At 41.5% G+C, this 14,899-nt stretch overlaps 1 protein-coding gene across 5 annotated transcripts in view; it reads left to right on the top strand.

Moving 5' to 3' along the window:
* The window catches only part of LOC107381036 (vang-like protein 1), a 93,937-nt gene that overhangs the window by 56,102 nt on the left and 22,936 nt on the right, over positions 1–14,899 (top strand). For all 5 annotated transcript variants that reach the window (XM_070544198.1, XM_015952515.3, XM_070544199.1 and 2 more), the window contains one exon: positions 14,160–14,591. In XM_070544198.1, the coding sequence (XP_070400299.1) occupies positions 14,160–14,591 (432 nt within the window). The remainder of the gene's footprint in view (positions 1–14,159; positions 14,592–14,899) is intronic.

Below are 14,899 nucleotides of genomic sequence, written 5' to 3'. Positions count from 1 at the left end.
GTTTAATTCATCACAATAGAGCTAGTTAAACATGCAATGTGATAATTCAATTAATGTAATTTATAAATATCCATTAAAATATCAAAACCGGAATCAAAATGAGACATTTGGCAGCACAAAAAACTTATCAAACACAATCTTTATTATAATAATTGTAGGCAGACAGGAGACAGAGCTGATGGAGGTTCTCAGTCATCGAAGGATGGCTGAAGGCTTTCCAGGAACAGGAGATGTGGCGTTGTCTCTTCTCTCTCTATTCTGCCAGATGAGCTGATAGGTTACAGGTGTGTGAGGACATCCTCATGCTGTCACAACCAGATGACAGGAGTTATCAGGTGATCAGCCAGGCTAATAATGAGATGCAGAAAGAAAACTCCAGGACAGTGTACAATAATAACAATAATATGTGGTGTTGCTCACCTTATGAACTTTGACACAGAGCTGCTACGTAGTACTCTACTGGTTTACGTAGTATCTTACTCTTTAGCCATTGGCTAAAGTGTATTCAAAATGACTCAAACTATATGTTTTAAGCTGAAGGTGGCGCTATACTGTGGTATTTAGGCAGAATTTTTAATTTTTAAAGAAAATGCACCAAAATGCTAAAATAATGAATACACACATTTAAAACACTATTAGACACTCATTTATACAGTTCATCAGCAAAAAAAAAAGTTAATTTAGACGTTACTTGCTCTTTCACAAAGGGAGGGGGGGGGGGCTTAGTTTGTCCTCCACATAGAGCTGAGCAATTGAAAATACGCTTTTAGTGGACAGTTGATTACCTAGTGAGACAGTAACTGTTATCCATACTTCAGTGGAGATAGAAGAAAGACCATTTACAGCTGAGAGCTTGGGATGTGCATTCTGGTGCTATCTATGGACTTACATCATGAAGGGATTTTAGAGAAACGTTTGTTTTTAGTTAAAGCTTTTCTGCTATCTTTGGAAAGGAATGTAGTTCACGGTCCAGCTTGAAGACTACAGTTTTATCATTGCTAAACCCACCTTCTCACCAGATTCTGCTCTCCAAAATCCATTAGAACCTGACTGGATTGCGTCAGATTGGGAAAACTATCATGATGTCACTAATATGGTTACCTGTTAAAAAGGCCTTCTTCTTCTTCTTCTTGTCTCTGAGTTACTCCCCATGTTTGCAAAACTATGCATCAGCAGCAAGTTCCCACAATGATTCTCCCATGAACTCCCACAGTCACAGAAACCCTAGACCAGGGGTGTTCAAACCTTTCAAGGTGAGGGCCAAAACCATGAAGTTAAAAGTGTTCATCAGTTTAAAAGTTTTTTTTTTATTACATTTGTGTGTTTCAAATATAGGCTTCATGAATGATATAAAAATTCTGAGTAAAGTGTGTTGCCTCTTTGAGCTCTCAGACAACTCGCGTCGACACAAGATCATCCCTGGTACAAAGACTATCCACGTTTTGACTGACGTTTTACATTATAGTGGTGTTTTTATCCAGTTACTGCAGGCATGTATGAAATATTTTCCGTCACCCAGAAAAACAAAAACAAAAATGGAAAGTTGTGCAGGTTATCACAGAACACACCCTAAACTGCTCTTTTGAGTTAATTGCTTGGTGGTACAGTGAGGGATATCTGAATCTTATTAGGGCATAGCTCATTGATGAGGTTGAATACAAATAATAAACGAGTTATTCTGTTTACTTTACTGCTGAATCAGAATCTACGACTAAGGCCTAGTCCACACGTAGCCGGGTTTTTAAAAAAACGAATATCCGCCCCTCCAAAAACCTGCATACACACCACCTCGTTTAAAAAAAAAACTCTGTCCACACGTACCCGGATAAATACGTTGTTAAGGACATGCCAGACCTGTAGGCGGCAGTACTTCCCCCGTTCTTAACCTCGTCCTTCATCTGTGGTCTTCTGCAAGGAGCAGTAATGCCGCTTGCAAAAACAAACAAGCAGAAAGCGCTTGGACAATCGATAAAGCGAGCGCAGCTCTGAGGGCATCCATGCTGTCGGCTAGTGTAAACACAGGTCGCACACGTGATGTCAGCATTTTTTGTTGCGGAAAGTGACGTTGCGGACCTTAAAACTCCGGTTTTGTCCGTACACACGCAGACACCCAAAACGGAGAAAACGCAGATCTTCACTTTGGCCGGAGTTTTTAAAAAGATCTGTTTTCGTGTGGAAAAAAAACTCAGTTTTCGTGTGGATGACAGGCCAAAACGTAGAAAAATATCTACGTTTTGGCAGATCCCCGGCTACGTGTGGACAAGGCCTAAAAGACCAGTCGGTTACTAAGTGGACTAAAACAAGGCTTGATCTCCAAGAAATATGTTTCTTAGGTATAGAAGGGAGGTGGAGTAGGTTCTCAGCCCAACCTCGTTAGAAGAAAAATGCAAATGCTGATGAAATTCGACGTCTGACTCTACGTGGACCACTACCATTAAGGATGTTTACCAATGGCTCTATTTCACGGGGAGGGTTAAAATTCCTGGTCTCAGCGCTGCTATTCTCTCCACTGGTGTGTGGTGGACAGCTTCCTGACAGTCTGGTACAGGAACTGGTCTGAGGTAGCGTCCTTCCCTCTCTAGAGCAGTGTTTCCCAACCTTCAGCACACCTGATTTACATTGCCTCCTCAGGAGGACATCAAGTGTTGCAGATGCCTTTTAATCACTCGGCTATTTAAGTCAGGTGTGTGGCAGCAGGGAAATACTGGTGTTTAAAAGGGTAACATGAAAAACATGCAGGACAGTGTGCCTTTAGGACCGGGGTTGGGAAATACTGCTCTAGAGGATTCCAGCAGAAGCAGAGCAGAGACCATAGTTATCCTCCCCATCCTGGTCTGTTTACCTTCCTCTCTTCAAGAGAAGGATCAAGATGCCTCAAAGCCTGGATAGCAACGATAAGGAACAGCTTCTTCCCTGAGGATGCAAGACTCATGAACTTTGACCCTTACGTGTTGTTGAACAACAAAAATGAATTCTTCTGAATCCTGAGTGACAGTTTTTCTTTTCCTGGTTTATTTATTACTTTGAAATCCAGTGAAAGGAGCAAAGACTTGGGAGCATAGTGTAGGCCATTACTTTGACCCAATAATGGAACCATTTTTAAATCAAGGTTTATTTCTCTAATGGAACAATTCAGTCAGAGTTTACCTTCTCCTCCATCTACGTATTCTCGACATGAGTTGATCAATTTAGAAGTTTCCATTACTCAGGTCTTCACCTTCTAGTTCCTCCCATAGCTCATAAAATGCTTATAAAACCATCTCTGGGTCAAGTAAAGCTCTGTAAATGTAGAGCAAACCGATCTGACACTTTTAATATTCTAGTTGTGTTTTCATGACACATCTGGAAGATCCTTCTGTACCTTTCTGCCCTCTCTCTAGATCAATCACTCCCCTCACTTTAATTAGTTGTCATGTTATTGAACATTTCTGCCCTTTCCTTGCACCTCTTTGTTCTCTGTCTCCTCGCCGTTCTGCTCTTGTTTCACTTATTTCCACGTGATGAATGGCTCCAGACTGGCTGCAGAGGCTGCTGGACTTGAACCAAGTCCGCCTGCAGTGATTGGTTAATCCCGTGAGAAAATATGGGTCACCAAAGTCTATTTTTAGTGTTGCTGCCGGGGGGGAAGCCCAGGTAGGGATTTAACTACGAAAAACAAAAATATTCAATTCAAATTTCAATTCAAAAATACTTTATTAATCCCAGAGGGAAATTAGAGTTTCAGTAAACACAATTCTGAGATCAGACATACATAGGCACATGACAAGAATTGGTGACTGTGGTTATTCGCAAGCCGAGTCGCGCTACCGTGATAGATCAAGAGGGTTTACATGAGGATAGAGTCAGGGGGAGGGAAAAAGGCACTTCAGAGTTACCCTCAACAGAGAGGGCAGCTTTGCTATGCAAAAAAACACCTCAGACGTATATGCACACAGACGTCAGACTTCACAACATATGGGCAGGAAAATGAATGTACTGGCTTTTAAGATTTCCAAATCAATACGAAACACACTGTTTGGGGTTTTATATGAGCACTGTAGTCCTGTATGGTATTCAAACTATTTTATGTCTGATTCATCCATCACTCATGGTCTGTTAAAACAGAAAGAGGTATTAAAGTAAATCTCTTCACAGCAGAAGGGATGGAGTTCTGGAGTGTTATAAGTACTATGTATTCAGCTGAAACAAGGCCAGTGAGTAATGACTGTATCTCAGCTATAACGCCTGAGATGTTGTGATTCATCTCCCCACCCCCAGGTGTTGTCGAGGTTCTCTGTGGTTGGAAAAGCACTCTTCCTTACACCTAACGCCCATTGATTTCCTTTCTTCGGCACACAAACACAGAGCATTCACCTTCACCAGACAGGATCAATACTTGAAAATCTGTCAGCAGCAGTAAGGCTGTGAGCTTTGCATCACACAAAGCTCTTTATTTACTCTGTTTACAAAAATAACATCAGGGCTGTTTTTTGTGCCACTTATGTATGCTTTGTATAGGTTATGGCTGTGTAGATAATCGTTTGGATAATTTACGAAAAGCAAGTGTTATTAAAATTGTGTTGTCCCATTTGGCTTCTTAAGCATGCTTTTATTTTGTCATTATTTCTGAAAAACATGCACATCAGCACAGGAGTGATGGCATACTGATCATATTTATAAACAATGTAAATTTTGTATCGAGAATTTACATGCAAACATTTGCTGTATTTATTTTGTTTGGTGCAGTTCAAACTCCGACTGCTAGGTGGCAGCAGTTTTTACTGCCCTCATTCTGATGGAAAAGCAAGATCTCACAAAAACATTGGACGTGTCTGGCTTGTATTGTCTCCCCTGTATTGTGATATATTGTATCGCCTGATTCTTGCTGATAAACACTTCTATCAGGAAACGCAATTCTTCCCAGACGAAACCTATTCGTAGGTAAGCTAATTGTGTCTGTTGTTATTTGGTTGAACTTTATATGTAGCCATTAATCAGTCACCACTACACAGCTAGTATTGATCTCCTCTACCACCTTATTACTCTACTGAGAAGTAACCATCTTAGTCCAATTTAAGTCAAACTGAACTTGCCTACACCTAATCAAGCTAGCGCACCCAGATAATGCAGTCAGAAAACATATTTCTCTACATGTAAATGACATTCTAGTTTAGCCGAGCACTTCTATCAATTATTTCGTTTTCTAACTGACATGTAAACTTGAAAAAAGGCTCCCATTCTGGTTAAAGTATTAGCTCGACTATTGCCAAAGCTCGATTTAGCAGTTGTGTGGAGTCGAGTCACATGACTTGGACTTGAGTCAGACGCGAATCATTATTCAATAACTTCTGACTTGACTTGATGAAATCTATAAAGGCTTACGACTTGACTTGGACTTGAACGCCAATGACTTGCAACTTGAATTGACTTGATAACTTGAGCATATTTGATATTTTAGCACAAAAGTGACATGACATGGACAAAAATCATGAATCATTTTTCGTTCTGGGTGTGATTTTTGTACTGCAACATGCAGCAGCACTTTATAATCAACTTCCGTTGCACTTTCTGCTTGTTTGAGCAAATGAGTTAAGCTTTAAGAAGCTTTATTTCTGAAATTTATTTATTATCATTGTCATTGAATTGAAGTTGGACAGATGACTTGATTATGACTTGAAAATTCAAAGTTAACTCATGCCAGCCGTTTCCTGATCGGTAAAGCCCTTCGCTGCCAGCGTTTCTCACCGTTTTTACTGGGTTTTTTTAAGAGTCAAAGAACGTTGCGTGCTAGGATGATGCCGACGCCAAAACAACCAAAACAAAGTGGAGACTCACCTCTTACATCAGGAAGAATCCGCGTTACGAGCGTTATCCGTTATTTCCTAATCCGTTGTTGAATTGTGATCGGCAGAAGCTTTTCCGGTTCGCGCCTCACTTTTTCTACAGCAGCGGTCCAAAACTATCTCCTGACACATGGATTTTCTGCTTCCTGATCACGTGACGTGTGACGTATGCGGTTGAAGGTCGGCTTTAGAGCTGAGATGTTTGTTCTCACGATGCGGGGCCTCATTCCGATGCCCACACAGTAAAAAAAAATGCAAATGACGACTTTAGTCATCATTGGCGGTGAACGGTTGGATTTGAAATGACGACTTTAGTCTTCAATGGCAGTGAATGAGTTAAGGACTTGGACTTCCACATCATTGACTTTGGACTCGACTTGAACTTGATTGTCTTTGACTTGGACTTGACTCGAGACTTGACTGGAAAGACTTTTGACTTACTTGAGACTTGCAATGCAGTGAATTGGTCACACCTCTGCGATTTAGATATGTGTGTGGTCACATAGACTGACAGAATTGGGCAGATTCCCATTGCTCAGATCGGTCTCTGTGCATCCCTAATGGCATGTTTGAAGATGTTCATGATGACTTTGATTGTTTTGACCAAAATATTTTTTGATCATATTCAAAAATCCATCAATGTGAGAGCAAAACTCAGTTACGCGAAAATGTTTTAGACATTTTCACAGGGTATCTGCAGGTCCTTAAAAAGTCTTAAAAAGTCTTAAATTTGCTTTTCCAAATTTAAGGCCTTAAAAGTCCTTAAAAATGACAAATTATCCTTAAATAGTTTCCAAAGGTCTTAAATTACCAAAGGCCCAATAAACAAGATTCTTTTATTTCTATAAAATTTTCGTGAATTTCTAGTTAGTTCAGCATTTTTTGTTTACGATATTGGCGTAAGCGGAACCGTACACATTCGGTTGGTTGTGAAAGGGGGCTATTTTTAGATGAGCATGCTAGTGGGAGTTTGCGCCATGGGGAAGTGCAACATTAATGGTAACTGGATGGCTAATCCCACGTTCATGATGTGGTTAGCACCGGTTCCAGGCAATAGCTGGAAATTATAGCTTAAATTTAATTTAAAAAATAGCTTAAATTTGGTCAAAGTGGCCTTAAAAAAGGTCTTAAAAAGTCTTAAATTTGGCTCCCTTAAACCTGCAGATACCCTCTTTTCAATACTTACTCATGAATGCAGTCCATAGTCAGCGTTCTCAGTTCAGTAAGAATCTTGCGTTATCTCAATGGGTGGAAAACTTTAGGTATGCGAGGTAGGGATGGCAATTGTGATTCTTGGTTAACTACAATATCATGATACAGCAGTACTTTAAAAAACTAGGATTATTGCAGAATATGCATCCAAAGGGGGACAAAAAGCTTGTGAAGAGTTGCATATTGGTACCACTGCCTCTTAAATTCTTGTTGTGGTATTTATTTTCCCACTTAGGCTAGTTTATAGCTGCCATGGCTGCTATGGTCCCCCAGGTCCTTCAGGTTACGTAACACTAGTGTTTGGGGGATTATTCTTTGGGATGGACATTAACATGGTGTCAAATAGTCACTTAACTTATACAGTTGACAAATCAGAACATTAGCGCCACCTGCTGTAGCAAAAATTTAGTTCACAAAATGTGGATGCAGAAGATATGAACAGCCATTTCCAGCCATTCGGTTAATGCTGCAATAGCAAATCTACAGAACAAGCTAGTATAAAACATTTTTTCATACCTCTCAATGTTCTAACATGGTATAGTAAATATATTGCAAAGATTACAAAAAAAACTCTGCTAATAACACGACTCAAACCGAAAGCAACCATTGGACTATCTGGTTGTCAGTTTTGCCGAACCACCGCACTTTCCTGGGTCCTCCATTCAATTCAATTCAAGTTTATGTATATAGCGCCAAATCACGACAATAGTCGTCTCAAGGCACTTCACATAATAAACATTCCAATTCAGGACAGTTCATTAGGCCAATCAGAAATAATGTTTCCTATATAAGGAACCCAGCAAATTGCATCAAGTCACTGACTAGTGTCAGTGACTTTACAGCAATCCTCATACTAAGCAAGCATAAAGCGACAGTGAGAGGAAAACTCCCTTTTAACAGGAAGAAACCTCCAGAGAATCCCGGCTCAGTATAAGCAGCCATCTACCACGACTCACTGGGGATCGAGAAGACAGAACAGACACACACACACACACACACACACACACACACACACACGCACGCATTCATAACGCATTCTCGTATTTAGCAACAGAACACCACTGGTATGAGTGTTTCCCCTCTCAGTAATATCGAAGGAGAAACAGCCGGCTGATACCACTTCAACTCTAGGACAAACCACCAGAGTCCCAACAAGAAAAGCAGATTTGCTGTTGCATGTACGTCCTTTCCAGTTGGTTAACTTTTTCCTGCATTTGTGTGTTCAGCGCCCTCTCTAGGAGTCGTGAAGTATCTACAGCTGAGCATTTTGGTGGCAGTGCGAACTTGCAAGAAGGAGAACGATAATATTTTGCCACACCCGGTTCAGCCCTTGAATCACTTTGTTTTGTGGAGTGTTTAACTCTACTAGCACAAGCAGAACATAATGAGGCGTTGCTTACTTAAGATCTCCGTAGGGGATAATTGCTTCATGCACATAGAACGCCTGTGGCAGACCTCTCTGTGGAGAAGCCGAGGGCTCTTCAGTCTCTTTCTCTCATTATTACCGAAGAGGCTTTCTTTGTTTGGCTCCACAAACAGCCTCCACTTCATTTGACTGGACTGAAGCACAAAGTATTTATGCATTTCTTAATAAGTTGTTCCCTGTGCTTCGTCAGGTACAATTAATCTCTTTACATCTGCTAAATCATTCCCACTTTTGAGTTATTTTTCTTCTATAAAAGCTTGTTCAGGATTGTTTGCTTCCATGAATAACTAACACTTTGACCGCCCTTAAAATGTCCGATGTCCTTTAGTTCACAGGAATGTGGCGACACGTGCTCTCCGACACTTTGAACCTGCATTCCAAAGTCTAATTTAGTCCTCGTGAGACTGATCAGTGGAGACGTTTGGCTCTGTCCGGAGAAACGCAGATGGTGACATGAATATTTACAGCCTGGTGTCAAAGGTCAGAAAGGCCTGGGTGGATTACAGTGTTGGACTTGATCAAAGGGCCTGTTGGTGGAAACCACACTAACAAGTCAATAGTTAACACGTCGGCAGCTTTGAATGATTCTCCACAAGTTCTATACATAGATCATCATCATCATCAAGGCTCCCGCGAAGGGCCAGGTGTCGTCCCGCACCAGTGCGTTGAGCCTACCAGGTGTTTTCGATGTTTATTTTTGATTTGTACTGTGGAAAGTACTGTCAGTGTGATATTTACAAAACTCCAAATAACTAAATTAACAACTAAATCATTCAATAATCACCAAAGTTGACACGTAACCCAAAGAAACATTCTTTTGTTTATTATTTAGCGCCAGAAAGAGAAACTCAATCTTTCAACGTAAAATACTAAAAGGTGTAAATAAAAACGCCACACCCTTTAAACCTTAATAAGAGAAAAAATGCATCATATTGGCATGATTATCCAAAATGTTATGTGAGCACAGGCGGGGGAAAAATTACAATAATGATTATAATTAAAATGTACGTTCTGTCTTCACTTTAGATTTTTTTCATCAACTTTTTATTATAAGATGTATTCATCCAAAGTTTGAGTGTTTTATTCAAAAATCTTTTTTTGTGGCTTGAGCTTGATTAGCGTCAGGGATGTCCGGATACAACGTGTTACGTCCCCGACGGGTGTTGTTAAAAGTGAAGGATGGGGGTAACATAAGACTGGACAGTGGATATTAAAAGGGTTTTATTGTAACAAAAAGGTTCTAAAAACGTGCAAACAGATCTCTGTAAAAGGTTAACGTCACAACAAATTATCAACCGTAAAAACACCTGGTTAGAACTTTGTTAAAAGCTTAACCGAACAGAAGGTGTTTTAAAATCCCGAGTTCCAAAACAATATACTGTCTAAAACACCTGGTGAAAACTTACTTTACAACGCTTTACCACAACGAAGGTGTTTAAAATCGAGGTCAGTAAAATTACCACAAACAAAGTTAACCTTAAAACCAAACTGCAAAAAAGATCCCACTGGATCATCCAAAAACTTCTTACTAAGAGTTAAAAACCAAACCAAAGTTTACAACTCATCCACATGAATCTAAACGAAAGGGGTTGAAACCAAACCAAAAACCAGAAGGACAGCAGAACCCCTGCACTGCTGCCTCCCAGCCTGCTGAAGGCACGGCCTTCAGTGTTGCCAACTGTTTTTGACTGAAAGTAGCTGAAGTTCCCCCCCAAAGTCACTAGATGTCGCCAAATGATGTCACGTGCTAATTTGCATACGACACAATGACGTCATCTTGTTTGCGTGATGACATCACTGATCTTGTAGAGTAAATCAAATAAAACCCACGTGATTTTATTTTACAAAATAATTTAATTTCTTTTTTTTATATTTTATTAAAATAAAAAACCCATAGAATACAAAACAGCAGCCTTTAAAACATCAAGGAAAGATGGCACACAAAAATGGAAGGAATATTTATATTTTTTCTGAAGAGAATGGAACTCTTAAACACAAAAAATATTAAATTGATAGCAATGTATGTATGATTGAATTAAAATGAATATTCTGTTGTAGTTTTCAAGTGCCTTGTTGTTTTTAGTACTTTTGTGTAAAAAAAAGCAGGTCGTATTTAGTATTCAGAAACGTTACATGCAAACTGCAATGACCTGCCAATGACTTACACAGTATTATTCTGTTTTTTATAAAAGTTTTAAATGTGCTACGTTATTGAACTCATAGAGTTCCAATGTTCCTTGAATGCAGAAGCCATGTGTGAGTGAGACGCTGGTGCCAGCCGAGCTCGGCTGCCGAAATGAGGCAGGATGGCGGAAGGGGCGGTCGCCCTTTATGTAGCTCCGGTGGCTATCTCTTGTGAAAGAAAACCCACAAAAGGTTTGATTGGCCAACGAGGGTAGCGTGATCACGCTGCAAGCACATGCGCAGATCATTTTCTTTCTGATCCTCTGGAAGGAAGGACGGTCCTGTCGCTTCAGATGCCTCGCTAATCTGCAGATAAAGTCTGCTACAAATTTGAAGTCAAAGTAGTTGAGGGGGGTCAAAAATGTCACCAGAATTGTCGTTAGGCGCTTTTTTGAAAAATTGTCGTTAAGGGGGTCTGAAAAGGCGTTAGAAATGGTGACAAATTTGCTAAGTTGGCAACACTGACAGCCTTTTTATGCAGGTGTTGGCAATCAACCAGATGCAGCTCAGCTGTGCTCCTCAGCAGCCTGGGAGAGAGGAGGATGAGGGGCGGTGTCAGGCTGATCACCAGGGCTGGGTGATCCTGGCTCCTGCTCTTCACTCAAGGCTGGCAGCCGTGACACAACGTCTTTACTTCCGATATGATACAGATATTGCAGCCTTTAGTATTGATCGATATCCATCCGATACGATATCAGCACAAGTCACATATACTTGTACCGATTATATTGTGGAATGTATGAAGGGCTTGATCAAGTGATATTACTCAATCGGAGAACAAGAGCCAGCAACAGCAAGAATGGGGAAAAAAAACAATTTTTTATTAACCATTGGTTGCATAAATGTGAACCTTACTAATTAGCGTGTACCACTAACTATAGGTGTTGTCGAAAAACACATCCAAATGTAAATACATTGAGCGTTCGTAGTGTTAGTAAGTTCAAACCATTCCCATAAACGACTCTGACTTTGTTTGTGATCAAAAGAAAACTGTTTTCATCACTGAGACACCAAACCACCATCCTGCCTCTGATGAGCTCATCGATACGTAACCGGAGAGAAACAAACCTAGAGCGAAAGTGTGAAGTTGGCATAATCTTTTATAGAACCCAGTCACGGGTAAATGGAGCCACGAAAGATTGTTGAAGTTTCATCTGGTTTGGTGGATAAGAGTCGAGGACTAAAGCTGATTCTGGTGATGTAGAGTCTATTCTTTGGGGTTCTGTTGCTCTCATCATACTTCCATTGTTCTGCTGTGACCCTGAGGCCAGACGGACCATCCTCCTCCTCCTCCTCCCAACCCCCCTCAGCTCTGAGGGGTTGCGATGCATCAGCTCATCTAACTGGTATTATCTTCTGTTTCACTCACACGTGTTGTTTCAGATTCAGATCGTCGTCGTTTTCCTGCCTTTTGTTGGTGGCTCTCAGGGCCACATTAACACTGTTGTGAATACCACATAAAGTCCTTATCTTTGTTTTTATAACACTGCTCCGACACTGCTGACGCTTTTTATCTGCGGATGCAGTCAGACCCAAACATGAGCTCCGTTTACCGTTTCCACTTCCTTTTCTTTCTCTCAAGCTTGGAAACAACCTGCCTTGAATCCGTTTCAAGAAAATTTTCTGAATAAAAGAAAGTCTTAAAGCATGGATGATTACATTTTAATATAATTGATAGGAACCACGTTTGTTTAAAATTTCCCAAGTATTTAACTTTTGTATGTATTAGAATTTTCTGTCTTCTTTTCATTTAACTAGTCAGCCGGTCTGCAGAGACATGTGTAGGGCCTTTGTCTCAACAGAAGTGTACCTATAACCCCGCACAAGACCATTTTATAATCCAGCTCCTGCAGTCTGTTTTTGTCACTCCCGCCATATTTGTGTCTAACCCTGGCTCCACCCCCAGACCATCAATACATCTAAATGGAAATGTGTTTATGTGTGAAGCACTTTTTGTTTGTTTGTTTTTCCATTCTCAAGTGTATTATAAACCACGGTTGTCCCCGCCAAAGAATTTTCTAAAAAATCTTAAGTGCAATACGTTCCTAGCCTGGCAAGAGATCCTTTATAAGTCTGACCATCATGTTTATGTTTATGTTTATGTGCTTAGCAGACGCTTTTACCCAAAGCGACTTACAATTTTTTTTAACCTATAGGGCATGTTGTGATCTGTGGGGGAAACCGGAGTACCCGGAGAAAACCCACGCATGCATGGGGAGAACATGCAACTCCACGCAGAAAGGACCTATAGACAGAGCTCAGTCGTAGGGGCGGGGTCTATAGTTGTTTTTCAGTCTTCATGAGCCTTTGGACATCAAATAACGTGACGCACTCATTTCAGTTCAACTCAGATTATTTCTTTTGCGCCAAATCACGACAAGAGTCGTCTCAAGACACTTCACAAAGTAAACATTCCAGTTCAGGTCAGTTCATTAACCTATCAGTAAAAAGTTTCCTATATAAGGAACCCAGCAGGTCGCATCGAGTCACTGACTAGTGTCAGAGTCTTTACAGCAATCCTCATACTAAGCAAGCATGTAGCGACAGTGGAGAGGAAAACTCCCTTTTAACAGGAAGAAACCTCCAGAGGATCCTGACTCAGGCCTAGTCCACACCTAGCTGGGTTTTTTTAAAAACGAATATCCGCCTCTCCAAAAACTTGCATCCACACCACCTCGTTTAAAAACAAACTCTGTCCACACGTACCCGGATAAATACGTTGTTAAGGACATGCCAGACCTGTAGGCGGCAGTACTTCCCCCGTTCTTAACCTTGTCCTTCGTCTGTGGTCTTCCGCAAGGAGCAGTAATTCCGCTTGCAAAAACAAACAAGCAAAAAGCGCTTGGACAATTGATAAAGCGAGCGCAGCTCTGAGGGCATCCATGCTGTCAGCTAGTGTAAACACAGGTCGCACACGTGATGTCAGCATTTTTTTGTCGCGGAAAGTGACGTTGCGGACCTTAAAACTCCGGTTTTGTCTGTCCACACGCAGACACCCAAAACGGAGAAAACGCAGATCTTCACTTTGGCCGGAGTTTTTAAAAAGATCCGTTTTTGTGTGAAAAAACTCCGTTTTTGTGTGGATGACAGGCCAAAACGTAGAAAAATATCTACGTTTTGGCAGATCCCCGGCTACGTGTGGACAGGGCCTCAGTATAAGCAGCCATCCACCACGACTCACTGGGGATGGAGAAGACAGAGCACACACACACACACACACACACACACACACACACACACACACACACACACACACACACACACACACACACACACACACACACACTTAACAAATATACCCCAGCTTCATATAAGAAAACCTAATTGGACCAGTGTTTGGGCCATGTGGGATGGGATTGGACGTGTTATGAAGCAACAACCATATTTTCACATCTGGTGGTTCTCTAGTCAATCATCCACCTTCACTAGGGTGGACAAACAGCTTCTTGGAACTTCTTGTTAGCGTTTTGATAACGTTACAAACTTTTAAGTTCATTCTGATTTCTTCTTCTTAGGATGACAATTGGGGCGAGACCACCACAGCCGTCACGGGCACATCAGAGCACAGCCTCTCTCAGGAGGACATTGTACGCATCACCAAGGACCTTGAGGACAGCGTGGGGCTGAACTGTCGCCTGTATCTCACCAGGACCATCGCTGTGATCCTGGGCCTGCTGGTGTTCCTCACGCCGCTGGCCTTCCTGGTGCTGCCACACATCCTGTGGCCAGAGAAGCTGCAGAGCTGCGGGACGGCCTGCGAGGGCCTTTACATCTCTGTGGCCTTCAAGCTGCTCATCCTACTGCTGGCCGTCTGGGCGCTCTTCTTCAGACCGGCGCGGGCGGGACTCCCACGTGTCTTTGTGTTCCGGGTCCTGCTCGCAGTGCTGGTGTTACTCTTTGTTGTGTCCTACTGGCTCTTCTACAGTGTCCGGATACTCGACGCTAAGGTTTGTGAGGAGAATTAATGCCAGGCGTGAAATACGAGAGCTATAACTGTAAGCCCGGAGAGTAACTAAAAATAAAAACAAATCCACACACACACACACACACACACACACACAGACGAGGGATTTTAGAGACTAGAGTGAGAGGTCTTGAGCGCTGCAGACATGTTTATTTTCAATGCCTTGAGCAGCTAAGCTAAGTGAAAAACACAGCCGAAGCACAGTTTCTGGCTGCCCCAGTGATGTGTGTGTTAAGTGTGTGAGTTATCATTTAAAATCCCTCTTGATGCTTCTTTCACCATGTTTGAGAA

The sequence above is a fragment of the Nothobranchius furzeri genome, chromosome 14 (genome assembly GCF_043380555.1).
Source record: "Nothobranchius furzeri strain GRZ-AD chromosome 14, NfurGRZ-RIMD1, whole genome shotgun sequence".
In the NCBI taxonomy this organism is placed as follows: Eukaryota; Metazoa; Chordata; class Actinopteri; order Cyprinodontiformes; family Nothobranchiidae; genus Nothobranchius; species Nothobranchius furzeri.
The sequence above is the reverse complement of the archived record's forward strand: the minus strand, read 5'-3'. Positions and strand labels throughout refer to the sequence as shown.